The sequence below is a fragment of the Mus pahari genome, chromosome 14 (genome assembly GCF_900095145.1).
Source record: "Mus pahari chromosome 14, PAHARI_EIJ_v1.1, whole genome shotgun sequence".
NCBI classification, from domain to species: Eukaryota; Metazoa; Chordata; class Mammalia; order Rodentia; family Muridae; genus Mus; species Mus pahari.
The window spans coordinates 86626163-86651409 of record NC_034603.1 but is presented as its reverse complement, the minus strand read 5'-3'; the positions used below and the strand labels follow the sequence as shown (position 1 = coordinate 86651409).

Genomic DNA, 25247 nt, shown 5'->3' with positions numbered 1-25247 from the left:
AGATAGATGAAAGATTTTGCATAGGTAACCTCTTCCCATTTACCGGTTTGCTGGCAGTATGTATTAAGATCCCTTAAAACAACTGGGTCTAAGGTGCCATTAATTGGCCATTGANAACCATTATCTAGTGAGTACTGAGTCCAGACTTTATTGCAAAAAGATATCAATTTTGATGTAATGACTCAACNTTTTCTCTGAAGACACGTGGTTGCCCATGCTCTGGAGGTTCCTGGTGTTCTTACTGGTGTCCCAGAGAAACAACTCAGAAACCAAAAAGGAAATCAGCCTAGCTAGAGTACCCAAGTCATCACGAGGACCTCTAGTGGCTACCCAGTAAGTCCCGGACTTACTGTGTGAAGTGCTCCACCCTGGCCAGGAATTTTAACCGACCCGCTGGGGGCCTATACAGAAAGAGCAGCTTCCGACAGCGCTGGGGGCCCGACGCGCTGGGGGCCCAACCCGCTGGGGGCCTGTATGGAGATCATGGGCGGTGTCTCTGCTATATCGGCTGGGTCTAGCCTCTTAGTCCCTGGGCAGAGCTGGCCAGGTTCTGTTCCATGAACTGGAGGCTACTCCCCGCCGACAGGCCCTGCAGATAGTATGCCGGTGTCTGTGCGAGAGGTTTTTGCAAACCGGTAAAATGGGATTGTGGAAGCCTGGCCTATAAGGTACGTGGGAATGGCACAGCTGACTTAGTTTAAGGTTTCTGTGACCCAGGACTGCGCAGGTCACATGGTAAGAACGGTGGACAGTTGTTCTCCTTCCCCCCTGGCCTTTGCATGAGTCCCGGTCATTTCTCAAGCAACCGCTTAGGTGCTAGTATATAAGGCCACCAAGAGTTCTGGCTCAGAGAGGGGAAGGGGAAGTTGCGAGCCGAGCCGCTGAGACGCTGGAGCCGGGCTGCGCACAGGCTACAAGACAAGGCAGTGGGGATCTTACCGTGGATGCTGTGTTCGGTACCTGCCACTGTGTCCATTGCGTGCCCCTCAGGCACACCAGGCGCTGGTGTGGCTGCTGTTTTTTTCTGCTTGATCAATCATTCCCGGGTTTCCAGCACCAATTTTATATTTTGGGCAGATAAACCAAGCAGCAGACCAGGCCAAGGTGATCCACGTGGGAGAGGTTTATTATGCGGGGCTGGGGGGGGGGCGCGGCGAAGCAGGTAGAAGGGTAGGGAAGAGGAGAGAGAGAGAGAGAGGAGGGGTTGGCTTCCTCTCTTATACAGAAAATGACGTCACACCAGTGAGGGCGGGAACTGAGCCAAGTGGATTGTGGGATAGAAGGTCATGGTCCTGGCAACACAGGTCAAGGGTCACATGGCTAGGCGGGGCTTGCAGTATCCTGGTGGTAACACTTTGGTTTCTTAAGAGGGGTTGGAGAGATAGCTTAATGGTTAAGAGCACTGGATGCTCTTCCACAGGACCTGGGTTCAATTCCCGGTATCGACATGGAGGCTGACAACTGCAACTGTCTATAACTATTGTTTCAGGAAATCAAACATCCTCTCCTGGTCTCCATGGACATCAGGAATGTACACAGTGCACAGACATACAAGTAGACAAAATACACATAAGATAACTTTTAAAAGAGACATACCTCTGGGTATGTCTGTGAGAACATTTTTAGAGAGGCTCAACTCAAGAGGAAAGATCCAGCCTGAGCGTGGGCGGCACCACTCCATGGGCTGGGTCCAGGGCTAAAGTCAAGGAGAGAGCACTAAGCACTGGCATCCCGTGCCTCTGCTTTCTGGTCTGCTGGGTCGTGAGCAAGCAAACAGTCATACACACCTGCAGCCGCACCTCTGCATGGTTCCTGTCACGTGTAAGTAACTCACGTGCTTTGGTGACCATGGATCTACATCCTTTAGAGGCCTGCCTATGCAACCTGGGTCTCTAAACACACTCCCAAGTGAGCCCCAGTTGGGCAACTGGGAACCAATGGGCCACACTCTTCCACAACTCTTGCCTGACTTAAGGACTACAAGAAGCAAATGCTAACTGAACGAGCAGGCACGGCTGCTCCTCTCAGTGCCAGGCTGCAACACAACTGTGGCATACCACCGCCCTCAAGAACCCTCAGTGAGGGGGAAAGATGGATCACTGCCCGGGAGGTTCACATGGATGAGAAATGTTATTGACAGCAGGCACACTAAATTGAACTCAATAGGGCTTAAAGCCAGAAGCCAGGGTGTTTGAGGCTGCACGGGGGGGAAAAGTTGGAGGATGGCAATCTGTGCCAGTTGCTTTCTGTACAACTGTTTTTGTTTGTTTGTTTGTTTGTTTGTTGTTCTATTTTTTTGTGTGAGTTTTTGGAGACAGGGTTTCTCTCTATAGCTCTGGCTGTCCTGGAATTCACTTTGTAGACCAGGCTGGCCTTGAACTCAGAAATCCACCTGCCTCTGCCTCCCAAGTGCTGGGATTAAAGCGTCCCAAGTGCTGGGATTAAAGCGTGCGCCACCATGCCCGGCTGTTGTTGTTTTTGTTTTTGTTTTTGTTTTTGAGACAGCATTTCTCTGTATAGCCCTGGTTGTCCTGGAACTCACTTTGTAGACCAAGCTGGCCTCGAACTCAGAAATCCGCCTGCCTCTGCCTCCCGAGTGCTGGGATTAAAGGCATGCGCCACCAAGCCTGGCTTTTTTTTTTTTTTTTTAAAGACAAGGTTTCTGTGTGTAGCAGTAGCTGTCCTTGTGTGCACCACCACAAGACCTACCTATATGACTCTTAACAGTTGGCATTAATACCATCCTATTCTAGTTACCTATCTGTTGCTGTGATAAAACACTCAGGCTGGAAGCAACTTGGGGAGAAATGGGTTCATGCCAACTTACACCTTCAAGTCACAGTCCACCACTAAGACAGTGGGAACTCAAGCAGGAACTGAGGCAAAACCATGGAACAACACTACTCACTGAGCTATACAGCCCAGGCCTTCCTGCCTAGGGACACTGATGCCCAGAGGGAGCTGGGCGCTCTCATCTCAACAACCAATCAAATAATCTCTCACAGACATGGCCACAAAGTCAATCTGAGGCCATCCTATTGACCCTTCCCTCCCTCTTTCAAGGTGACACTAGATTGTGTCAAGATGACATCAGAAACTAACTAGGACAACCCTTCTCACTAGGTTGGAAGAAAACAGAGGAGCAAGGGCAGTGTGGGGAGTGAGGTAGGCACGGGGTCCACAGAGCCACTAGTGCTGCTCTCTTCCCTTACCCACTACATTATCAGAGACTATCCAGGGACCCATAAAAACATGAGCGCTACTTCCTATCACATACCTACCTCTGAGCACAGGAGGCCTTTTGTGTTGAACTGGAACTTAAGGGGGCCTTCTGGGCAGGGCACAAAGCCACAGAGGCAGGAAGAATGCGCTGCTTTTGGAGGAGTAGTGATGGGAAATGCTAGATCTGGGGTGCAGCAAAGGCTTGCTGAGCTGCTGACTAGAGAAACCACAGGCTGACTGTTCATGCATGCACATAATCTATGTAGAGAGGATCTCAGTGTCTTACACATACAAGGGCAAGTCATGATTCCTGGCATCAGGATCTACACTCTGGAGAGAGAGACAGGTTAAGCTCATTTTGATATGACAAAGGAGAGGGTTAGGGTTGCTATGGTCTTCCAACTCATATGCTGACATTTTTAACATACGAGGTGATTGTACTAAGAAGTGGGTAGCATTTGTGAGGACACAGGAAGTGCAACTGGCCCCCAGACCTTAGCACAGCTGAATCCATGAAGACAACACTATTTAGGCTGCACAACTCAGGATACAAACAGCACGAGATGCCAAAACTAAGACAAAGGTCTAATCCATCAATGTCCATATCGTTTTAGGAAAGTTTCAAAATGAACTAATCTTGCCTTTTAACTTCTGTAGCTCCACTTCTGACTATTCTTGTTAACTGAAGTATATCAACCAAGAACATGGCTTTGTGCTTAAAAGCTCATGCTGAGAAAGGCTCAGTGCTACACTGTGATCTCAAACATCCAGTGTAGAGGCCACCCAGCTAATATTTTCTATTAGCTTAAGCCCATGTCTGAGCAGTCTTCTCTGGTGACTACACCACAACAATAGAACCAGCAGAACCCAGAGAAGGTCTTGTCTGTATCCGAAAGTCTCAGAACCTCACAATCTTGTCCTAATATCTGATCTTGGACCTTCCAGTTTTCACAGCTGTGAGAAATACTCATGTACAAGTGACTCAGCTGGAGGCAGTTTGCTCTATCTGACCACAGAGACTGGAAAAGGATGCTGAAAGACAGCTCTGATCTTGTGGGATAAAGGAGGCTCACTAGAGTAAGTAATGTCTAACCTGGGCTCTACAGGAAGTAGAAGCCAGACAGGTGAGGACCACTCTAGGAGAGGTGTGCCTACAAAGAAAGGCCACCAGACCCATTGAAGGATTTAAAGCTCTGAAGAATAGCGTTTAGGAAGTGCTGAAGGCAGTGGAGGAAGGCGACAATAGAGTCCAAGAGGCCTCTAAGTCACATTAACAAGTATGAACTTTATTGACCAAAGATCATGGGAAGGGCATCAAGGTTTTTTGCTGTTGTTTTAAGACAGGGTTGCATGTAGCCCAGGCTGGGATTGAGTTTCGCTCTTTCTGCTGTAGCTCTCAAGTGCCATAATTACAGAGGTGTGTGGTGCCATGCCAAGCAGGAAGTTTTAAAGGGCCCGTGATTGGATCACACCTGTTTTGTACAAACACTGCCCTTTTTTTTTTTTTTTTCTTCAAGACAGGGCTTCTCTGTGTAGCCCTGGCTGTCCTGGAACTCTTTGCAGACCAGACTGGCCTCAAACTCAGAGAGTCTCTGCCTCCAAGATGGTGGGGTTAAAGGTGTGCCACACCAAGCCAGGATTTTTTTTTTTTTTTTTCCGAGGCAGGGTTTCTCTGTGTAGTTCTGGCTGTCCTGGAACAAACAGCACGAGATGCCAAAACTAAGACAAAGGTCTAATCCATCAACGTCCATATCGTTTTAGAAAAGTAGTTCTGGCTGTCCTGGAACTCACTCTGTAGATCAGGCTGGCCTCGAACTCAGAAATCCGCCTGCCTCTGCCTCCCAAGTGCTGGGATTAAAGGTGTGCACCACCACACCTGGCATCAAACACTGCCCTCTTTTCCATGGAGAGAGACAAAGAACAACCCTTGAGGCAGGGGGGCCTGTGAAGAAACAGGAAAGCAGCCTACAGAAGGGGAAGAAGGGGTGACTGTGGCCTATGTGCAAAGGGCAGAGGGGAAGTCCTGAAGAGGTGGAAGACATGGGACTGGGAGGAAGACCGTGGAATCTGTGCAGGGGAGAACATGAACGAAGTAGAATAATAAACACATGTGAAAAAAAGTTTCTTTTGTTTTTTTCAAGACAGGGTTTCTCTGTGTAGCTCTGTCTGTCCTGGAAATCACTTTGTGGGCCAGGCTAGCTTTGAACTCTCAGAAATCCACCTGTCTCTGCCTTCCAATTCCTGGGATTAAAGGTGTGTGCAACAACTGGCTCAAAAATATAATTTTTTACGTCAGCTCAAAAAATTAAGAATAACTTTAAAAATGGCACTGCTGTGAGACAAGAGAAAGCAGGAGGTCTGGGAAGGCAGAGGCATTCTGTTTGTGAAACCTGTGGTGTGCGCTGTGTGCCACTGGCATGAGCAACCAAGATGACAACTGTAGTCCCTGAGAGGTGCACAAAAGCCATCAAGGCTGCGGAAAGCCCCTCCTTCCCGACCCAGGCTACACCTGCAGTAGTAAAATGTCCAAAATGGTAGCTCCCGTCAACATGGAGGCACCATGACATCTCAACCCACAGCCATCACAGGAGCTGTCCAGGGTGGTGCACCTCCTCTCCCTTCTCAGCAGGAGCTGCTCTCAGGAGCTGTCCATGGTGGCATCACCTTTCCTGCCTCAGCCTACTGCTGTCATGAGGAGCTGTCCACGGTGGTGAGACCATCTTTCAGGCCCCAGCCTACAGCCTTGATGAAGCACCACTACCGGAGCTGTTCATAGCGGCAGCACCAGGTCCTCTCGGGCTTCCCCAGCAGCTTCAGAGATGGCGCCTCGGCAAAAGCTGGCTGCCACCAGGAAGGACTTGCCACCCTAATTCATGGCCCTAATACAGGGAAAAGGAGGTAGAAAAACCCACTGATCCCTGAGCCCACCCCAAGCTCAGGACTTGAAAATCCACAGATCCTCACTCTGGAAATCGCTGCCCTGAGAAGTTCTGCCCCCTCAGAAATCCTATAAAAGCACTGCCCCTTTGTCCAGCTTCCTGCTGTCCACTCCCGAGCGCAGAGGGCAGCCGTCCCTGGATTAGCCCCTCCTCCTCCTGGAGTCTTCCCTCTTTCATAAGACTTCCTGCTTGGTGGGGCTCTGCTGTCAGAGGAAGCCAAGAAGAAAAGAAGCAAGGAAGAGAAGTGGAGAGAGAGCAGGGCTGAGGCTTCCTCTCAGAGCTCTGTGGTTCCTGGGCTCTTGTGTCTCACGATGCCTTTCCATTGGAATGCCTTTTCCCCTCAGAATTTTAAGGTCCCTGGGCTTCCAAGTCCCTTCCATCTGATCAGAAACACAACAACCAGACCTGGAATTGTCTGTCGATCCTTTTAAAACCCCCCTCTAATTCGCCATTTGTGTAGATATATGTAGACCTGTGGGAGTTTATGTACACCACATGTATCCAGGTGCCCATATTTCCTCAGCTCTTTGCTTTTTAAAACTTTTCTTCAAAGGCATTCCAACCTATCCATTACATTCTACAAATGGGGTGGAAGTGTATCAGTCCCTTGCCTAACACATTCGAGGGCCTGAGTCGGCTTCCTAGCATCCAAAGAAAAATTATTAAAAAAAAAAAAAAAAAAAAAAAACACGGGGTGGGAGTATTAAAAAAAAAGTAAATTTTATAAAACTTCGCCTACGATCGAACTGCACCGGGCGCGACATCCCACCCGGGTTACCTTGAGCTCTGGGTAGCTCAGCACTACCAAGGAAGCACAGGCCCGGACACTGTCCCCTTTCACGAAGGACACGTCCACGCCCCCGACCTTCTGCAGGCCCGAGAAGCTGGGGTCCCGCTGCCAGGCCTCCGTGTCCCGATCCACCACGCGCGCTTTCAGCCGGGCTTGTTCCCTAATAGGACACGAACATCAAACGGGCTCAGGGCCCATGGGAAGAGCGCGACCTCGGGGCGTCCCCGCTCCCAGCCCACCCTCTCTCCTTTTCGTCCATCAAGTCACACTGAGAAGGAAAAGCGCTCGGCGATGGGAAGGCCCGGTACCGGAAGCGAGGACCACGCCCACAAAGGCTGACTGCAACTTACGGCAGCCGGCGGCCCGGAGCAGGCCTGTGCCGCAGCACCGAGGGTCCGTTTCCCAGCCGCCACAGGGGCTGTGAGGTCAGAAGGTCACTGGAGAAGGCCACCCCCTTGGCTAACGCACGACGCCGACCCCATTACCCTTTCCAGAGCGACAGGGTTTCCTCTGGCGGCCGTTCTGCGGGCGCGTGAGCCATGGTTAACGCCTCGACGCTTTGAGCACGTCACTTCCGGAGCGCCCGCGCCGAGCCGTTAGGCTTCGCCGGCGCGTCCCTCCGCTCCAGTTGATGTCGCCGCCGCCAGGGGCCGCTGTCACAGCAGTGCTGGGCGGCGAGCTCTGGGTTCTGCCCGCGCGACTCTCTCAGACCGCGGCGTCCCCTGTCGCGTAGGTGGGTTGGTCTTCGGGATTGGGAGACGCAAGCCCAGCTCCGCGCCTTACCTGGCGCCTCCAGTCCCCTCCCCGGCAGCCTCGGCCCCGCTCTGGAAAGATTGGCCTGCAGTTGCATCCCTCGCTCACACGGAGCCTTGAGCCCTGAGCCCTGGGGTAACGCGGTTCCGCTACTGCCAGGTTCGGGTCCGCACATCGACACATTGCCTATGAGCACGCGCTTGCGGAGCAGAAAACCTCTCTGTAAACTTGAGACACCTCTGCAGCGTAGATACTTCAGTTGTACCGATTGTGAGAAATGGCAGCTCAAAAACCAGTGAAGTCGAGGGTCCTTGGCGTGGTGGCGCACTCCATTAATCCCAGCGTTTGAGGCAAGTGGATGCCTGAATACGAGGCCAGCCTGGTTTACAGTAATTGAGTTCTAAGACAACCAGGACTACACGGAGAAACCCCATTTCGAAAAAACAAAAACAAAGGATCCCGCAGACCAGGGTGTGTGTTTTAGTTAGGGTTCTCTAGAGGAAGAGAACCGATATAAAATACATAAAGGGGATTTTGCCATCACTCTCGATGGCAAGCAGGCAAAAACAAAAGCTTCCTTCTTTCATGTCTTTTTATACAGGCTGCCACCAGAAGGCCTGCCCTAGATATAGGGCAGGTATGTGGACCCTTAGGTTTTAGTTCATTCCAGTTATAGCCAAGTCCACAAACAAGATTAGGCACTACAGGCTGTCAACCCAAAACAAAACCCAAAACTGGCTATGCCCAACGATTTGGTGCAGAGCAGTAGTTTTTATATTCTTGATTGCATTAGTCTGCCCCATTAGCTTGCTGCTGGGTGAGTACTTAATGAGGAACAATCTTTCTGTTTCTAGTATAGGTCTCTTCCCCCAAATGCCCATCCTGTCCGTTTAGGATCCAGGGCCTTACCTAATGTGTATCCCTCCCTCTCAATGACATGAGCTCAGCAAACTGTAGTTTGTTTTTTTTTCCTTAGAGATTTATTTTTATTCTTGTATGTCTGGTAACAAATGCAGGTGCCCACAGAGACCAGAAGACTTAGAGTCCCCTGGAGCTCAAGTTACAGGAGTCTGTGATCCTCTTGACATGGGTGCTAGGAATTGAACTTGAGCCCTCTGAAACAGTAGCACATATTTGGCAATTGCGGAACCAGCTCTCCAGCTCTAGATTGTAGCCTTTTGTTTGTCTCCCTTAAGACAAAAGAGCCTAGGCAAGCAGGTACCAGCTGGAAGGACTGGGGTTTATGACCTCTTGCTTTTTATGATCTGGTAAACTTAAGTGTATCTAAGGTACCTTCTCTGGTATTAGAAATGGATGGTTCATGTTTTATTTCTTAGACCAGTAGTTCCTCAGGGATCTCTTCCTTCTGAGTTGGGAAATGCTGGCATTGAATCCAGAATAAGAAAATGGGAAAGTATGTACAACTGTGCTGTGCCATTTTGAGGAAAAATCATAAATAAATATGGGAAGAGGACTTTGAACTGGAAGTGGGAATGGCCTGTGTGAGATTTGGGAGACCTGAAAGTTGTCCCACAGCTCCCTGAAGGACTTTAGAACTTAATGGTTACTGTGGGATGGATTGTCACTTTCTTCAGTGGTGTGGCCACTGTTACCACACACACAAGACACAAGGAAGTACTGGGCGTGGTGGTGCAACGCCTTTAATCCCAGCACTCAGGAGGCAGAGACAGGCAGATTTCTGAGTTCGAGGCCTGCCTGGTCTACAGAGTGAGTTCCAGGACAGCCAGGGCTACACAGAGAAACCGTGTCTCGAAAAAACCAAAACAAACAAACAAAAAGACATGAGGAAGTAGGAGGATGAGTGGTTTCATTAGGGGAGGAAGAGGATGAGGGAGGCAACGGGGATGGAAATGACTAGAATTCATCATCATCCATGCAAAGGACAAAGAAGAAAGAATATGAATGTTGTGGGCAGAGGGAACAAAGGTATAAATATGCCAACATGGTGGGAATGTGTGTGTGTGAGCGAGGTGTGGGGTAAGTGTGGTGAGCATGGTGAGTGTGTGAGTGCAGTGAGTGTGAGGGTGATGAGTGTGCAGGTGAGTTTGGTGAGTGTGCAGATGAGTGTGTGAGTGTGGTGCAGTGAGTGTGCAGGTGAGTGTGGTGACTGCAGTGAGTGTTCACAGCATCAGCTAAGGTTAAGGTAGCAATTGGCAGAGAAGTATATAGCTATGTCACGTATGTACATTTCAAGAGGAAAGTATAAGAGTAGATTAGACCAAACTAGAGCGTGTGGTTTGGGAGAGGCTTCCTGCAACACAGCTGGCAGGCCTTGAAAGCCAGCAGGTTCAACTGAGTTTTTCCAGAGCTCACTGTGCTCCAGCTGCTGTGCTACTGCTTATCTGCCCTGGGTTACTTTAATACAGATCGGCAAGGCATTTTGCAGAGGAAGAAACTGCAGTGTCTGGCCTGCAGTCATCACGCCTGTAGACAGGAGAGGCAACATCCGTACGCAGGTAAGCAAGCCTGGCTTTGTTGGAAAGTGGACAGGGTTTGGTATTTGGGAGCCATTCATACCAATGGAGATGGGACAGAAGTTGTGGACTCTGAGGTTATGGAGGAAGTGTTGATTGAAAGGAACGCTGCTACTGGTATGTGTCTGTGGGAAGAAAGCACAGCAGGAAGAGCCTCAGAGCATGGGGCTGCTGTAAGGCTGCACCCCTGCTCTTCCTCACTCTTGCCCCAGGTGGCTCTGAAACATTCTGGGTGTGTCATACCAGAGTGCCAGAGGTGAGAGTCGCTCGCATTGCTCTCAGGAGAAAGGTGCTTGCCTCATGCTCATTGTTCAGTTGCATGTAGATTCTGAATGCTTGTGCCGAGGTTTATGTAGCAAACTAAAGGAGCAGGAACGGACGTGCAGAATGCAGTATTGATGCTGGTGGCTGCTTGCTTGGTATTGAGCTCAGAGCCTTTTCTCCTGGGGCCAGCAATCACCTCTCCAGGTTCAGTTGTTCTTCTGCAGCCTGACCTTCAACACGATCCATCTGCTGTGGAGATATTTGCTCCTGACTGAAGCACTGGCTCCTAAGAGGCAGAGCAAGCAAGGCTCAGGAGCAACTTACTAGGCATGAAAGCCCAGAATCCCCAAGACTTATCGACTGTCTCCAAGGTTATATAAGCTGGGGGAGAAGAGACTTATGGGCCAGGGAGCCCCAGGGTGTAGCTTTGATAACATGTTACCGAAACAGGGTTGAGCATTTTAGCTTTTGAGTCACCTGTGCCCTGTAGCTAACTAAGCTAGACTTATTTGGAGTCATTTCTGTGGTCTTTTTTCCCCCCAACATATTGTTTAGGGTAACTAGATGTTTGCTCACATCTCTCCAGGAGGTCACACAACAGCACATGAGAGAGATTCCTGATCATACCTGGTACACTTTGGGCACCCAGGTTTGGGTCACAGTGTGTCCTGGCTGAGCCCTCTGAGCCTCTGCTTTCGTGGAAGCTCATGGCCATTTCAGCTAACAAATATCAAGTCTCACAATGGTTTAGGAAAGGCTTTGCTTCCCTGCCTTTGTTTTCTGTTCCTAAGGGGCCTTCCTTACCCACAGCCCAGTTCACTGAAGTCAGCTCATCTTCATTTGCTGGCTGGCAGGAGACTCTGAGCAGTTCTGTCTCTATCGTAAATAAATAAGAGGCCGCATCACCCCATGTGCTCATCTAGAGAGCAGGCTTTGTTCTGAACCCTACTGGATACCACAGCAGGAACACTGCCACAGAAAACCAAAACCAATTCGAAAGAAACTGTGTGTGCGCGTGTACTTGTGCATGGACATGCAAGTGCTTGGAGAACTTGGAGAACCAGTTCGTTCCTTCTACCACGTGGATCCCAAGGATTGAACTCAAGGCGTCAGGCTCAGCAGCAAGTGCCCTTAGTCACCGAGCCATCTCCCCAGCCCAAACAGGACTCTTAGCTGTGAAATTCAAGTTTATTAAAATAGGTATGATAAACATGATGCAGTTTACTTTGCCAATGTTAGATCCATGCATTTTGTACATCACAAGGGGTAATACTACACAGACAGTTACGACTTTAAAAGCAGAGCATACAAAATACAGCATCATAATAAAAAGTTCTTCATGACAGTAAAAAGCAAATAATGTCTAGTCCAAAGCCAGAAAGGGCCTTACAGCAAGAAGTGTGGGACTGAGCTGCCCTCTGATGGATCACAGGAGCTCCAAGACCAAGTTGGCAAGTTCTTTAAGCCCTGTACCCCCAAAATCCTGGGATGCAGACACCCGAGGACAGGTACTCTCATAGTTAAGAATAAAAGATCACCACTGTGATCCTAATGCCTTTCTTTTTAACAGTGCTAGGAATTGGGCTTTAGGGCACCACAGATGCTAGACAAGGGCTCTGCCATGTTCCCAGCTCCCAAATACCTCAGATCTGAGCTTACATTAACACATCCTCATTTGAAATCTCACGACATGAGAACTGGAAAGTGTTTTGTCTGTCCCTATTCCCACTTGCAGTGCTGGGGAGAGAACCCAGGGCTCTATTATGGTAGGCAAGTATTTCACAACCTACTCTAGTTCCGGCTCACCAGTGTACTCATCCTTCTTCACTCTCTGTCCAGTGTTGTCAGTGAGTGCTTGGCAGTGGCTCGTGGTGGGTTTACATGGTGGGTTGCTCATGAGGCTTTACAGCTTGTATCAGCACCTTGGATTTCCTTAGGATAGTGTGGCAATTTTCATGCATCTTGCAAACCAGAAGATATGAGTATACTACTTCGAAATTAAGGGACTGGGAGAAAGAATAAATTGAGGTCCTTTTGCATCAGTAAAAGAATAAAAAAATTGACTACCCTGAGTTTTTTCTCTCTGTGCAGTAAAGTGGTGGCCATGGTATTTGAGGTAAGAGGCAGACAGTCTTTTTTTGTTGTTGTTTTGTTTTGTTTTGTTTTTTCAAGACAAGATTTCTCTGTATAGCCCTGGCTCTCCTGGAACTCACTTTGTAGACCAGGCTGTCCTCGAACTCAGAAATCTGCCTGCCTCTGCCTCCCGAGTGCTGGGATTAAAGGCGTGCACCACCACTCCCGGCTAGAGGCAGTCAGTCTTAAGAAGGATCAGTATTGGGTGTGACCTTAGTGAAGTTCTCTTGTTCCTTCTGGAATGTTCATGAGGCAGTTGAATGACAATCTCATTCATCATACTTAAGGAAATTTTGGAATAGGCACATGATCCAGAAACAGCTTGGCTTTCAAAAAGCTATCACATTGTAGGGTGCGTGTAGGCCTTGAATCCAGTCTGTGCCCACACTTTCCTTCACACAAAAGCCACAGCCCGTACTGGGAGCTGTGGGGGGAGGGGAAGAAGACCGTCCTTTCCAGCTGGGTTTGAAGGCTGAGCTGCTCTACCTTGATTGGCGGTCCCATTTTCGTGTAGCAGCTATTTTCCACACTGAGATGCAGCTGGACATGAGTATTTCTTCAGGGAACTGGGACTCCACTTCTGAAAGGATGTCACTGTCTTTAGTCTCCATATAACTTATTAGAGTGTCCTTGAGGCTGTGAAATTAAGGAACAAGAGAGAGTTTTTGTAAACAGAACAGCCCAGCCAGTGGTTGTGCTTTGTGGTTCAAGAGGGACCAAGATGCTTGCCAAGACCAGACATGCTGAGAATCTTAGGTCAGCCAAGGGCTGAGCTCCTGTGCTGGTCTGGAAGCCCATGCCCGAGAGCTGTTGGTTTTTTTTTTTTTTTTTTTTGTTTTTGTTTTGTTTTTGTTTTGTTTCTCTGTGTATCCCTGGGTGTCCTGGAACTCACTCTTGTAGACTAGGCTGGTCTTGAACTCATAGAGATCTGCTTGCCTCTCCCTCCCTAGTGTACCACCACTGCCTGGCTTCAGAGGACTGTTTTATAAATTGGACATGATAAAGCAGATTCTTGCTTTTATTTTTCCCTGTAGATGCTTTATAAGAAAAATTATCAGAGTTTACTTCATAAAACTAAAAGCTCGAGAACACTTGTAATACTGAGGAAAGGTTAGCTTCTTTCCGTACAAAGAGCTTTTCAGACTGACAAATATAGAGACAAATAGACAGGGCTGGAGAGATGACTTGGGAGTTATGAGCACTGGCCACTCTTCACAGAGCTTGGGAATGATTCCTAGCACCCACCTGGTGACTTACACCATCTCTATAGCTCCAGTTCCAGGGATCAGACATTAAAATGTTGACAGGCTTATATGCAGGCAGAACACACAAATACATATAATAAAAATTAAAAGTAAGATAAGCAAATAAACAAAAACTATCAAGAGGCAATCCATTGTGCAATACACAAACAGCTGTTGAGTGTAGACCAGACTGGCCTTGAACTCAGAAATCCACCTGCCTCTGCCTCCTGAGTTGTTTTTTTGTTTTTTGAGACAGGGTTTCTCTGTGTAGCCCTGGCTATCCTGGAACTCACTTTGTAGATCAGGCTGCCCTGGAGCTCAGAAATCTGCCTGCCTCTGCCTCCTGAGTGCTGGGACTAAAGGCGTGCACCACCACACCCGGCTGACATTTTATGTCTTACTCTACACCTTGCATCTTATTTCTTTGAGACAGGTTCTTACTGGATCCTGGAACTTGCTTTTGTTTTTGTCAGCTGGCCAGTGAGTTCCCAGAATCTGCCAGCTGTCCCCACCATATACCCAGTGCTGAGGTTACAGACATATGGAGCCACACTCAAGTTTTGATGTGGGTGCCTGGGATCTAAACACAAGCCCCTACATTTGTACAACACACACTCTTACCTAATGGGCCATTTCCCTAATCTCTGACTTTTTTTCCTTTTAATCATAAAGGATTAAAATTAAATAGGAAACTCAAACCAAAGGAGCCTGCTGTGGTGGTGCACACCTTTAATCCCGGCAGAGGCAGAGGCACATCTCTGAGTTTGAGGCTCGGCAGATCTACAGAGTGAGTTTGAGTTCCAGGACAGCCAGAGTTACACAGAGAAACTCTGTCTTGAAAAACTGAAAACCAAAGCAAACCAAATCTACAAAGTACCAAAGGCATGGAAAGTTAGCAGAAAAAGGGCCCCTGATAAGGCGGGGCTGCCTAGGGAAGCCACCGGCAAGGGACAGCAGCTGCACCACGCAGTACCTCCAATTGGGGTTGAAGCTGTTCTCAGCCTGGGGGCCCTTGAGTTTGAGCACAATCATCTCATGGAGCTCCAGGAGGAAGGCCTCTAGGCTTGCCTCATTCAGGAATGTCCTGAGGAGTCTTTTGTGCTGTGGGCTGAGCTCCTCTTTGTATTTCACATCAATTTCCTGAAATAGCTCCTGAAATGAAGGATGGACAAGGGATACATAAGGCCTGGGAAGAGTGCTGCTGCCACCACCTCCACAGTGGAAAGCAAAGGTGAGACTTACTTTCTTCAGTCGCAGCCGCTGTTCTGACTTATGTGCAGATAGGAACTGCCAGAGAGCAATGCTGTGTCTCAGCTGACATCTATTGAAGGCCTGAAAGAAACAGTGTCATCCATGTGCATCACGGAATCTAAATGCCACCCCATAGGCACATTCCCCCATTTCTGTCTTGAGCTCATTCAAGTTCCCTTGTCATGAGACACTTAACCACAATTTCAACTGACCTATGCTTGTCTCTTCATGACATCACACATTGTACAGGTCTGCAGTGCTCACAGATGGTGGGCCCTGCCTAGATGACATCATAGAGCATGTGTCAGTCTACTGATCCAAGTATAAGGTGTACAGTGCAGACTGATTGTGTGAGGAATGTTCTTGATTCTTCCTGCTTTGGGGAGTTCCTACATTAATGCATGGTGGAATTAGTTAGGAAGTAAGCAGGAGCTTTTGGCAAGGGTCATTCTGATTCCCACGCAACACTTTCCAACAGGACCCCCCCTTCTTTTGAGACATGGTCTTACTCAGAAGCCTAGTATGGCATGGAACTTACTGTATAGCCCAGGCTGGTCTGGGAGTTGCAATCTCCCTGCCTCTTCCTCCTGAGCACTGGTATATCACTAGGCTTGGCACTAGTGCTTACCTTTAAGACCTGAGCTGTCTGATCACACATCCGTAGGAATTCTTCGATGTACACATTCAAGTCCATGCCAGGATCCCCACCAGCTGTGCTCAGGAAACCCAGAGTGACTTCTATGATAGACAGGGCTTCACAGGCATCACTATAGGACTGTAGCTGTCCACCGATAGCACTGATGGCTGAATTAGGGAGTGAGCTCTGGAGAACAAAATGTAAGGTTGGGGTTAGGGTTGGGCTTATTTCTCACCAACTGAGAAGAGATTAGCTTTGTCACTGCTAAAGCTAGAGCTGGGACAGGCTCTCCAGAAGGCACTAGACTGACGCTTGGTATGCACTAAGTGCATGCAGCACTCCAGACTCCACAGAAATAGACAAACTTATAGAAGCTCAAAACAACACTATAAGAAGACACAGCCAGGCTGGTGAGATGGCTCAGTGGGTAAGAACACCCGACTGCTCTTCCGAAGGTCCGGAGTTCAAATCCCAGCAACCACATGGTGGCTCATAACCATCCGTAACAAGATCTGATACCCTCTTCTGGAGTGTCTGAAGACAGTGTACTTACATATAATAAATTAAAAAAAAAAAAAGACACAGCCATTCAGACTCCTCTCAGAATTGCTAGGAAGAGCAAGGACACATTAAGTTCTTTGGCTGTTTAGCCTCAGCACATATAACTGTGATATATTACCAAGAAACAAGCCCCACAAGATGCCAGTATATTTAGAATCAGCTAAAAAGAAATTGGTGATCTGCTGTCCTGCTTTATTTTGTGGACAGCACTGGACTCACAGGAGTCTCAGGATTCTTATGAAGACACTCAGACGCTAGTGTTCACAGTGAATGTGATGCAGCTGGAGCTGTCTTTAGTAGATAGAGCCTCCCAGCAAGAGACAAGGGCTATCAAGAGCACCTGTGCCATTTTGTTCTTGATGTCCATGAAGAGATGCTCAAAGTTCCAGTCCCGTCTGTATACCAGGGTAGGTATTCCCTAAAGTGAGAGATAAAGTTTTAAAGATGAAATCCACAGTGGGTATTTTCACTAGATGGCAAACACATCTTCCCTCAGTGACTCAGTAGCAGCACCCAGCTACTCAAAACATTTCTGGTAAAGCCCAAAGTGTTGCCCCAGGATGTCTGTTCTGAAGATGCCATCTTTAGAAACAGTGACACAACAATGAAGCTTTGCCACAGTGGCTTCAGAGATCCTGCTGTAGAGAACACTGTAGCACATTGAGTGTGCAAGGGGCACCAGGAGGACCAGGTGTAGGAGGATAGCTCATTCACCAAGGGAGTCACTTCAGGAGATAGCAGGGCTGTCAGAGGGAGTCAGAAATGGCTTTGGGATCCAAATCACAGCCTAACTGTAAGCTATATGATAAACTTATGGATGTCTATGGATATAAATAAACCTACATGCAATGTACTTAAGTGGACTGGAAGATCTCCAGCAGTCCAGATGAAGGAACAGAATGTGGCTCTGACACTGTGTTCAATAGGTGGCAGAAATCCTATGTGTGAAGGCAGACAATTGAGTTAAGGTAACTGGAAACCTGAGCTGGAGCCACAGGCCTCTGTGCCAAGTGAAGCGAGGCAGTGAGATGCTATGCAGGGCGTCTAACATAGAGAACCCAGGGAACACTGTGTCAGATGGCTAAAATGACAGGTATGTCATGGCTGTTAAAGGTGAGGACACAGAGGACACACTGGAATCCCTCAGGCATAGAGTGCTGAGGAACAAGGCAACAATGGCAGAGTTTCTTGGTGGTGCTATTAACAATGGCAGAAAAACCAAATGCTAAGTTCCCTAGAGACTGGAGAATGTCTCCAGGGGACTGAGGTGCAGAAGGTCCAAAAGTCTTGAGATAACCACAGCCAGGAGGCTCATTCAACTGTGGCCTTGCATGCTTTGAGAATGAAGTAGATGACACAGATGAGACTGTTGGTGGTGCAGTGTAGCTGGTGTCCCCCCAAACACCCCAATGGTATCTTGATTTTGACATAACTAAGCACATTAGCTAGTTGCAGACTCCGCTTACCTTGAGGGTCAGCTTGGGCTTGCCCTGTAGGAACCGGCTGCTAATCTGCCGTTGGATCTTCTCTAGATCAAACTCTTGGGAGGTTTCCCCACCTTGCTGCACTTGGTACTGGCAGTTGGAGAGGATCAGTGGATTTAGATCCCGTTCCACATCATAACTGATGACATGCAGGTCAGCAACCTCGGAGATATCTACAGAATAGCTGAGGGACGACAAGACACATGCTGGAAGTAGAGAACAGACACATAGGGACACTCCTGTTCCAGCCTTTCTGGTCTGAATAGGTGCTGGCTGCATGTCTGTGGACCAAGGGAGGCTCTGCCATGGAAACAGCAGAAGGTGCAGAGGCTCGGGAGCCTAGGGGTGGGCAAACACCATGCTCTCGTGGCTTGGACACCCACCTGTTGTCTTCATTGGAAAACCTTTGCACTGTGTAGACCATTTTATTGTGTAGGCTAATCAAGTAGCTGACTAAAGCAGTTCCACAGAGGCCTAGGCCCTGTCGCCGTGGAAGGATGACCTCAAATTCAGCATCCAGATCCAAGTCAGAACAGCAGTAATCTTTTGGTAGCTTGATCTCACCTAGAAATGACAAGATCATTCCTTAGCAAACAGGTACGCTGCACCATGCAATCTTAGCCATAGCATCAAGGTGAGGGGAAGAAGAGGCACACAGACATGGTCATCCCATCTAATACAGAGCAGGGAGCCTATTTAAGGTCTTGGCTTTAACCAGACAAGTGTTCAATGCTGACAAGTGTTCAATGATCCCAGCTCTTTCTTGAAACGCAGTTTTTGGATTTAAGAAGACTCTCAGGCCACTGTACTTCTCCCAGACCCTCTGAGCTGGCTGGTCTTATGTCAACTTGACACAAACTACAGTCATCAGATAAGAGGCAGCCAGCCTCAAGTAAGAAAATACCTTTGAAAAAGCTGGCAAGTCTGTGGGGTGTTTTCTGAATTAGTGACTTACAGGGGAGAGACAAGCCATTGTGGGTGGGGAATTCCCTGTGTTGGTGGTCCTGGCTCTATAAGAGCAGGCCATGGGGAACAAGCTAGGAAGCATCAACTTTCTCCCCAGCACTCATCCTCATGGTCTCTGCATCAGCTCCTGCCTCCAGGTTCCTACTTTGTTTGAGTTCCTGTCCTGACCTCCTTTGATGATACCATGCTGAGGAAGAAATAAGCCACATATAAATAACCCTAAATAAGACAGCTTCCATCTGAAGACACCTAGAGAGCTTGCATGGTGCTGGGTGTGACAGGCAACAGAGCTTCGGAGCAGTATGTGCACAGCACATCCTCTTGTGACACTCTGCTAGAGGGAGGAGGACACTTACCATTGGTCTCCAGTGACCGCCTCAGTGCATTCCATGTGGACAGAAAGATGGTGATTCGGTCATGTAACAGCTTTCTCAGCCCATCTGTTGAGCAAAGCAGTTCAGAAGAACTGTGACAATACAGCCACATTCTGACCCATAGCAACTCTGTCTTCCTGTTGCAGCTTAGCTAGATGAAATTAGGGTCTCTTTATCTCATGCCCAGTGACCTGCTATTGAGCTCTCATCCCTTTATCTGTTAAACACTTATTTTTTAGAGCTTGAGTGGAGTCATACCTGAGTTGTGGCTGTGAATAAATCCTCTGATGGAACTGTATTCAACTTTCGAGACATTCTGGAACTGTTTGACTAGATCCCTTTGCAGATCCAATATCTCAGGCAAGAATTTCACCAACCTTAGTTCTGCTTCCTGCAGAAAGGAAGATGGTTTAGTAATCATGCCTCTATTTACCTAAGAAATGCTAGCTAACATGTACATTTTGTAGGTGTTTGGGGGATTGATACTGCTGATTGAATCTGCTCAGTGTTCCATTTTCTATGGTGACATACCATAGACTTTAGAAAGAGGTAAAGGGCCACCTCATTCTTTCCCTAAGCACCCACAAATGGCTTGCAGGGTTACACTCTTCTACACTCTGCCCTGGAACACAGACCCAAACCCCTGTGCCAAAATCCAATGGGAAGAACTGCCTTGAGGATTAAATCCTATCTCATCCAATACGAAAATTGACCCTGGATAGATCAAATACCTAAATATAAGACCCAAAACTGCCAGAAGAAAGCAGGAAATATGCTGGAGTGAAGAGTCCTATCTGGACAGGAATGCAAAAGCACTGATTGACAAGTGACTGAAAACCTTCTGTTCAACAAAGGAAACAGTCAGCAGGGCAGAGGAGAATGACAGAATAGAAGTAAAGACTTGCCATTAGCCCAAAAAAGACTTCTGTCCAGAGTATGTAAAACATTCAAAAACTTAATAATAGCCCAACAATCCCAATAAGAATGGGTAAATGAACTGAATAGATACTTCTCAAGAAATACAGATGACCAACAAGTACATGAAGAAATGTCCAGTATCATTAGTTATTGGGGAAAGACCAATCAGTAATATACCGAAATACTATCTCACCCCCAGGCAGAAGGCCAGTAAAAAAAATAGCCAGTGTCAAATGCTGGCCAGGATGTGGAGAAAGAGGAATAGCATTGCTAGTTGAGCATAAATTAGAACAGCTATTATGGCAAAGTAGAGAAGGTCCTCAAAAAAATCAAGTGTTAATTACCAAACAGTCTAGCCTTTCTTCTGGTTATACACTCAGTAGACCAAAGACGCATGTGCACCCCCCATGATTTCTGTGACTTCAGTGACAACAGTTATGAGTTTCAGCCTAGATGCCCATCAGCAGATGAATAGGCAGAGTGTGTGTGAGGTGTATATCACAAAGGAAGACACTCAACCACTGAGCATAAGATGAGTAAACCCCTGCAGTCCAAAGGAAATGGCTATAGTTGGCTTAGAGGCCAACTATTTGAAAGATTTATCTTATATATAGAAGTACTCTGTGCATACTTGTCTGCATTCCACCAGAGGACATCAGGCCACATCATAGGTAGTTGTGAGCCACCATGTAGGTGCTGGGAATTGAGCTCAGGACCTCTGGAAGAGTAGCTAGTGCTCTTAACCACTGAGTCATTTCTCCAGCTCCAGTAGGTTACTTTAATAAGTGAAATAAGTCACGTACAGGAAGATAAGTACAGCACAATCATATGTATGAGCTTAAAGAAGTTGACTGAGAGGTGGGATAGTAACCACTGTTCTTCTCCATTGTTCTCCAGTGACTGCCTCAGTGTGTTCCACGTGGACAGAAAGACGGTGATTGTAACAGTTTCTCAGCCCATCTGTTGAGCGACAGATGGAGGGAAGAGGTAGAAAGTAAGGTTGAGCTTCATCAGTGCATTTTGTGGGCATGTGTAGAAAGTCACAATGAACTCCATTAATGTGTATAATTCTTTGTTTTTTGTTTTTTGTTTTTTAATTTATTATATGTAAGTACACTGTAGCCATCTTCAGACACTCCAGAAGAGGGCGTCAGATTTTGTTACGGATGGTTATGAGCCACCATGTGGTTGCTGGGATTTGAACTCTGGACCTTTGGAAGAGCAGTCGGGTGCTCTTACCCACTGAGCCATCTCACCAGCCCCAATGTGTATAATTCTTAAAATTAAAAAAATAAAGAAGTGGTCTCTCGTGCTGTGTGACTGACTGAATATGTGAGAAGCTATTGGAAGCAAACAGACATCAGTAGTCATTGTTCCAAAGCTTCCTCAGCCAAAACCACCCTGAGAGAAGTCACAGCACTGACACCAGGCAGTTACTTTTGTGAATACCTAACACTGGTGCTCAGGGTAACCTCAAAGATCACCATGACCAGCGCTCCAGAGGATAACAGAAACTGAGTTCCTGGGTCCAACAGATTGCTGCACCTCAGAACTTCCCACCCTACTCCAGCCCACATTCACAGCTTCAGTCTGTGCCTAGATGATCTAACAGTTACAAATTTTCACATTTTAAATGATGTTTGCTGTCACTGCAGACACTACAGATGACCTGTAAGCTTTTTGTTGTTGAGTGGCTAGATGGCCTCCTGGCCCTCAATTCTCTTCAAATGACTACTGACCAACCTATGTGTTATTTTACCTGTTACTACACTTCAGAGGGCCTGAGACAGCAAAGGCCTCCTTGAGTTTCCTGCTACTAATATTCTCTTAGAGCCACAGCACTGGTAGCTACTCAGAACTTTGGCCCTTGGAGTCAGTGTTCTGAGCACAGGTTCAGGGCTTCCTGTTTTTTGTTTTTTTGTTTTGTTTTTGTTTTTTGTTTTTTTTTTTTTTTTTTAATGAGGTCAACCAGGAGTCATTTGTACCTTCTGGAGAAAGTGCCAGAGGACAGGCACAGTTTCTTTGCCATTTTTCTGTTCCACGATGTGCTGAAGGTACTCCACTGTGATTTTCTTCCTGCAGCTCCAAATCTTTGAGCAATGAATTATACTTTTTTGGGGCAAGTGGGGCAGGAAGGTTGCTGGGTCCCCATATATGATTTTGGTCACAGGGTTGGAGCAGATGCGCTCATCTTGGTTGATAAGAGCATTTATAGCTGGCAAGTTTTTGTCAAGATGCTGGATGAAGAGAAGAGAATGAAACAGAATTCTAGAATTCAGACATTGTTGCACACAGGCTGTGGCTACCCTCCTACCTTGCCTGTCCCACTGCTGCTTTCTGTTATAACTTAACAGTTCCTTGTAGGGTTTGCCCCCCCGAATACAGGGGATTCAGGACTAAGATGCCACACTCACTGCTTTCCTTCCACCTCCCCACTTTATCTCTGGCATGCTTTGTTCCTCTCCTCAGTGCTCTTCCTTCTCTGACAGAAGAGTATTTCATCTGAGACCACTGAGCATCCTAGTGGGTCTCTCTGTAGGGTAGTAGTTCTGCTTCATACTCACATGCAGCTCTCTAGAGTGATGACAAGCAAGCTGTAGGTTGAGGGCAGTGAAGCCTGAGGCTCAGGGGAGTCCCTCCCCAGGGATGATGGGTAAAGATTACTCAGCAGATGAATGGGAGACCCCTACTCCTATCCTAGACAGAATTGCTAAGCAACTGTGGCAGCTTACCTTCAGTTCACATAGAAGAAGAGTTTCAAAATGCTTCTCCCAGTTGTTTCTGCATGCTTTGGTTGACAATTCTGCATTAAAATTTAATGTACCTACAAATGAAACAAGAATATGTGGGTTGCCCTAGAATAAGAGCCATAGCATCCTGCATACAGTAAGTACCAGGTAAGTGCCAAGAGTGTTCAGTATGGAGGAAGTACCTTCCTAAGTACCCAAGGATGCTAACAGCCCCGACGCAATCATCTGCTGCTGTTGCCTTTGTGATTCCTTAAATTCAGACAATTCCTCTGATTCCATTGCTGTCATTACGAAGCCATTCAGAACAAAACTACTGAGAACAGAACTTAAAATCACAAGCCCAAGCAGAAAGAGAGGTGCCCAGTGCTACCAGCAGCCACTCCAGCTGCTACCCACAGACCAACACCTATGAAGTGGTGTAGATGCTAAGACAGTGGAGCCTTCTAGAATGCCTCATTTGTGTGAAATCACAACAAAACAGGTTTTTAATGAAGTGAGGTTTTACTAAATAGTAAATTCCTGTAATGAATGCAGATGGGAGGAAGGCCTTAGAACATCGAGTTCAGTTTGCAGGCAGCCCCTTTCAACCTGTGTGCATGGACACGGTCCATGCATGATCAACTACGAGACTGTTTTTACAACCATGGACTTTTTCGTAAAAATCAAAGCAAGGCTAATGGCTGATTCTTGGGTGTGATTCTTGCTTAGCATGTGTCTACAACACAGTAGGTTTGCACTTGTGTGTAAATACTCCCAAGTACCAAAGGTCACAGGTCCTTGTGCATGGTGATTAGAGAACAGAGCAATTTCTTCAGCCTACTAGAAGGAGTTCGGGCTTCTGTTTCTCCCATCCCCTCTCTTTTTATTTAAAAAAAGGATTTTTCCTGTGAAGCCCAGGTGATCCAAGAACTCATATTACTCATGCCTCATCTTCCAAAGTACTAGATTACAGGCTATCATCAAGTTTGTGGTTCTCACCCCTTCAGGAGTCATGGGCTATGATTCCTTAGCCTAGCTTAGCGCTTTCCCCCTTTGCTTACTCTGCTTCTGCTTCCTGAACAAGCTGCTCAGGATGAGGTGGACCACATGGATGGTCTCATCTGCACTCCTGCCCAGCATTTTGGTTAGCTGTTCCAGGTCTCTCTGGATGTGCTGCTGTAGGAAGTCTTGTGGGTCTGGAACCAGAGGCTTAATGATAACCGCCAGGGCCTGGGAGTAATGAAACAAAACATTCAGAATATCTCATATATAGTAGAAATGGTGAGCCCAGGAGAGGCCAGGAAGAGCAAGACACCAGCATCAAGTCAGAGGATGACTTCTAAGCATGATGTAGCAACAGAGATGGTAAAAGGAACAGGCAGAAGCTGGCTGTGGGATTATCTAAAACATCAGCCTTGAACTTTTTGTCCTTTTAGCTAGTATTCATTGGTAGGGATGCAGCACAGATGGCCTTAGCTTCTCCATGCTGCTCTCTGAAAATAACGTCATCATCACATCCTTACACCTTGTGTACAGGTGACATTGAGTCTCATAATGCAAAAAACTAGTTGGTATCCATTAAAAAGAAAACCAGACTCTGTAATTTTCCATGGTAGAACATGTATCTCTAGAGCACTATGAAAAATATTAATAATGAAAAAAAGAAATGGATTTTACATAATCTGAAAAGTACTTCTTATCCCATTCCATGCCACACTGGAAAAGGTGAGGCTTCTATGACCTGGCGCACTAAGCAGGAGCAGCATACTTCTAACCCACAGGCACTGGAGAGCAGGCTCGGGGCTGACAGGAAACAATAGCGGGGTCTTCTCTGGCAGCTCAAGAGATCTCTGAGCAGCAGCTAATTACAAATACCTGGGGGTCCTGGGCGGCTCCCACAAGCATAGCCAAATGAGTGAGTAGCCGGGTGAGAGTAAAGACCACTGGGGATTGCCCTCGGTCAGATGCTTCTGCCACACCACTGGACTGTGGGTTCCCCAACACATGGCCAGTCTGCGTTCTATCCTCATTGTTTCTGGAAAGGAAGAGAAGAGACAAGGTGAAGATGAAAAGAAGCTAATCTTCCAAGCTTTAGGGTGATGTCTCAGATACTCAGGACTTGGAGGTAGGGTTCTATGCCCCGAGGAAACATTAAAAGTCATTGTTGTCGTTGTCATCATCCCCCCCCTCCTCCTCCTCCTTCCTCCTACTCCTCCTTCTTGGCCTGGGATGCCTGCCTATATATCGTTACAGACCTCCTTTCTGGCTAGCCAACAACCCAAGACTCAGCTTAAAGTGGCTGCATAAAATGACTGCTGCTGACCCCCAAGAAGGCATCAGAGAAGAGGCTTGCAACCGTCCTGGGCAGCTAGAGTTTGGAATACTTTGCACCCAGGCTGTATTTTTCACGTTCTTCTCATTTTCCCAATAATTGGGATCCGAGGTCTGGTAGAACATTTTGCATCATGTGTAGTAGGTGGGAGATAC

The 25247-nt window shown here is 47.4% G+C and overlaps 2 protein-coding genes and 1 long non-coding RNA gene across 14 annotated transcripts in view; 1 reads left to right on the top strand and 2 right to left on the bottom strand.

The window, feature by feature from the left end:
• Endov (endonuclease V) overlaps positions 1–7549 on the bottom strand; it is a 21974-nt gene extending 14425 nt beyond the window's left edge. For 2 of the 6 annotated variants that reach the window (XM_029546291.1, XM_029546294.1), the window contains exons 1-2: positions 7437–7504; positions 6940–7111 (exon numbers count right to left, since the gene is read on the bottom strand). In XM_029546291.1, coding sequence (XP_029402151.1) covers positions 6940–7111; positions 7437–7492 — 228 coding nt within the window. In that variant the 5' untranslated portion in view covers positions 7493–7504. Of the gene's footprint in view, positions 1–6939; positions 7112–7301 lie in introns of all 6 variants that reach the window. The other 4 variants (XM_021213088.2, XM_029546295.1, XM_029546292.1 and 1 more) reach the window with 4 other exon arrangements.
• A 115-nt stretch (positions 7550–7664) lies between these two features.
• LOC115065357 overlaps positions 7665–25247 on the top strand; it is a 60526-nt gene continuing 42943 nt past the window's right edge. Inside the window, exons 1-2 of the long non-coding RNA XR_003845140.1 lie at positions 7665–7863; positions 10092–10181. This is a non-coding gene — a long non-coding RNA (uncharacterized LOC115065357). The remainder of the gene's footprint in view (positions 7864–10091; positions 10182–25247) is intronic.
• Positions 12704–25247, bottom strand: part of Rnf213 (ring finger protein 213) — a 96252-nt gene continuing 83708 nt past the window's right edge. For all 7 annotated transcript variants that reach the window (XM_029545940.1, XM_029545939.1, XM_029545943.1 and 4 more), the window contains 13 exons: positions 24636–24795; positions 23822–23990; positions 22764–22855; positions 22017–22268; positions 19372–19504; positions 19096–19179; positions 18157–18337; positions 17756–17957; positions 16630–16707; positions 15720–15914; positions 15083–15172; positions 14814–14992; positions 12704–13232 (listed from right to left, as the gene is read on the bottom strand). In XM_029545940.1, coding sequence (XP_029401800.1) covers positions 13079–13232; positions 14814–14992; positions 15083–15172; positions 15720–15914; positions 16630–16707; positions 17756–17957; positions 18157–18337; positions 19096–19179; positions 19372–19504; positions 22017–22268; positions 22764–22855; positions 23822–23990; positions 24636–24795 — 1969 coding nt within the window. In that variant the 3' untranslated portion in view covers positions 12704–13078. The remainder of the gene's footprint in view (positions 13233–14813; positions 14993–15082; positions 15173–15719; positions 15915–16629; positions 16708–17755; positions 17958–18156; positions 18338–19095; positions 19180–19371; positions 19505–22016; positions 22269–22763; positions 22856–23821; positions 23991–24635; positions 24796–25247) is intronic.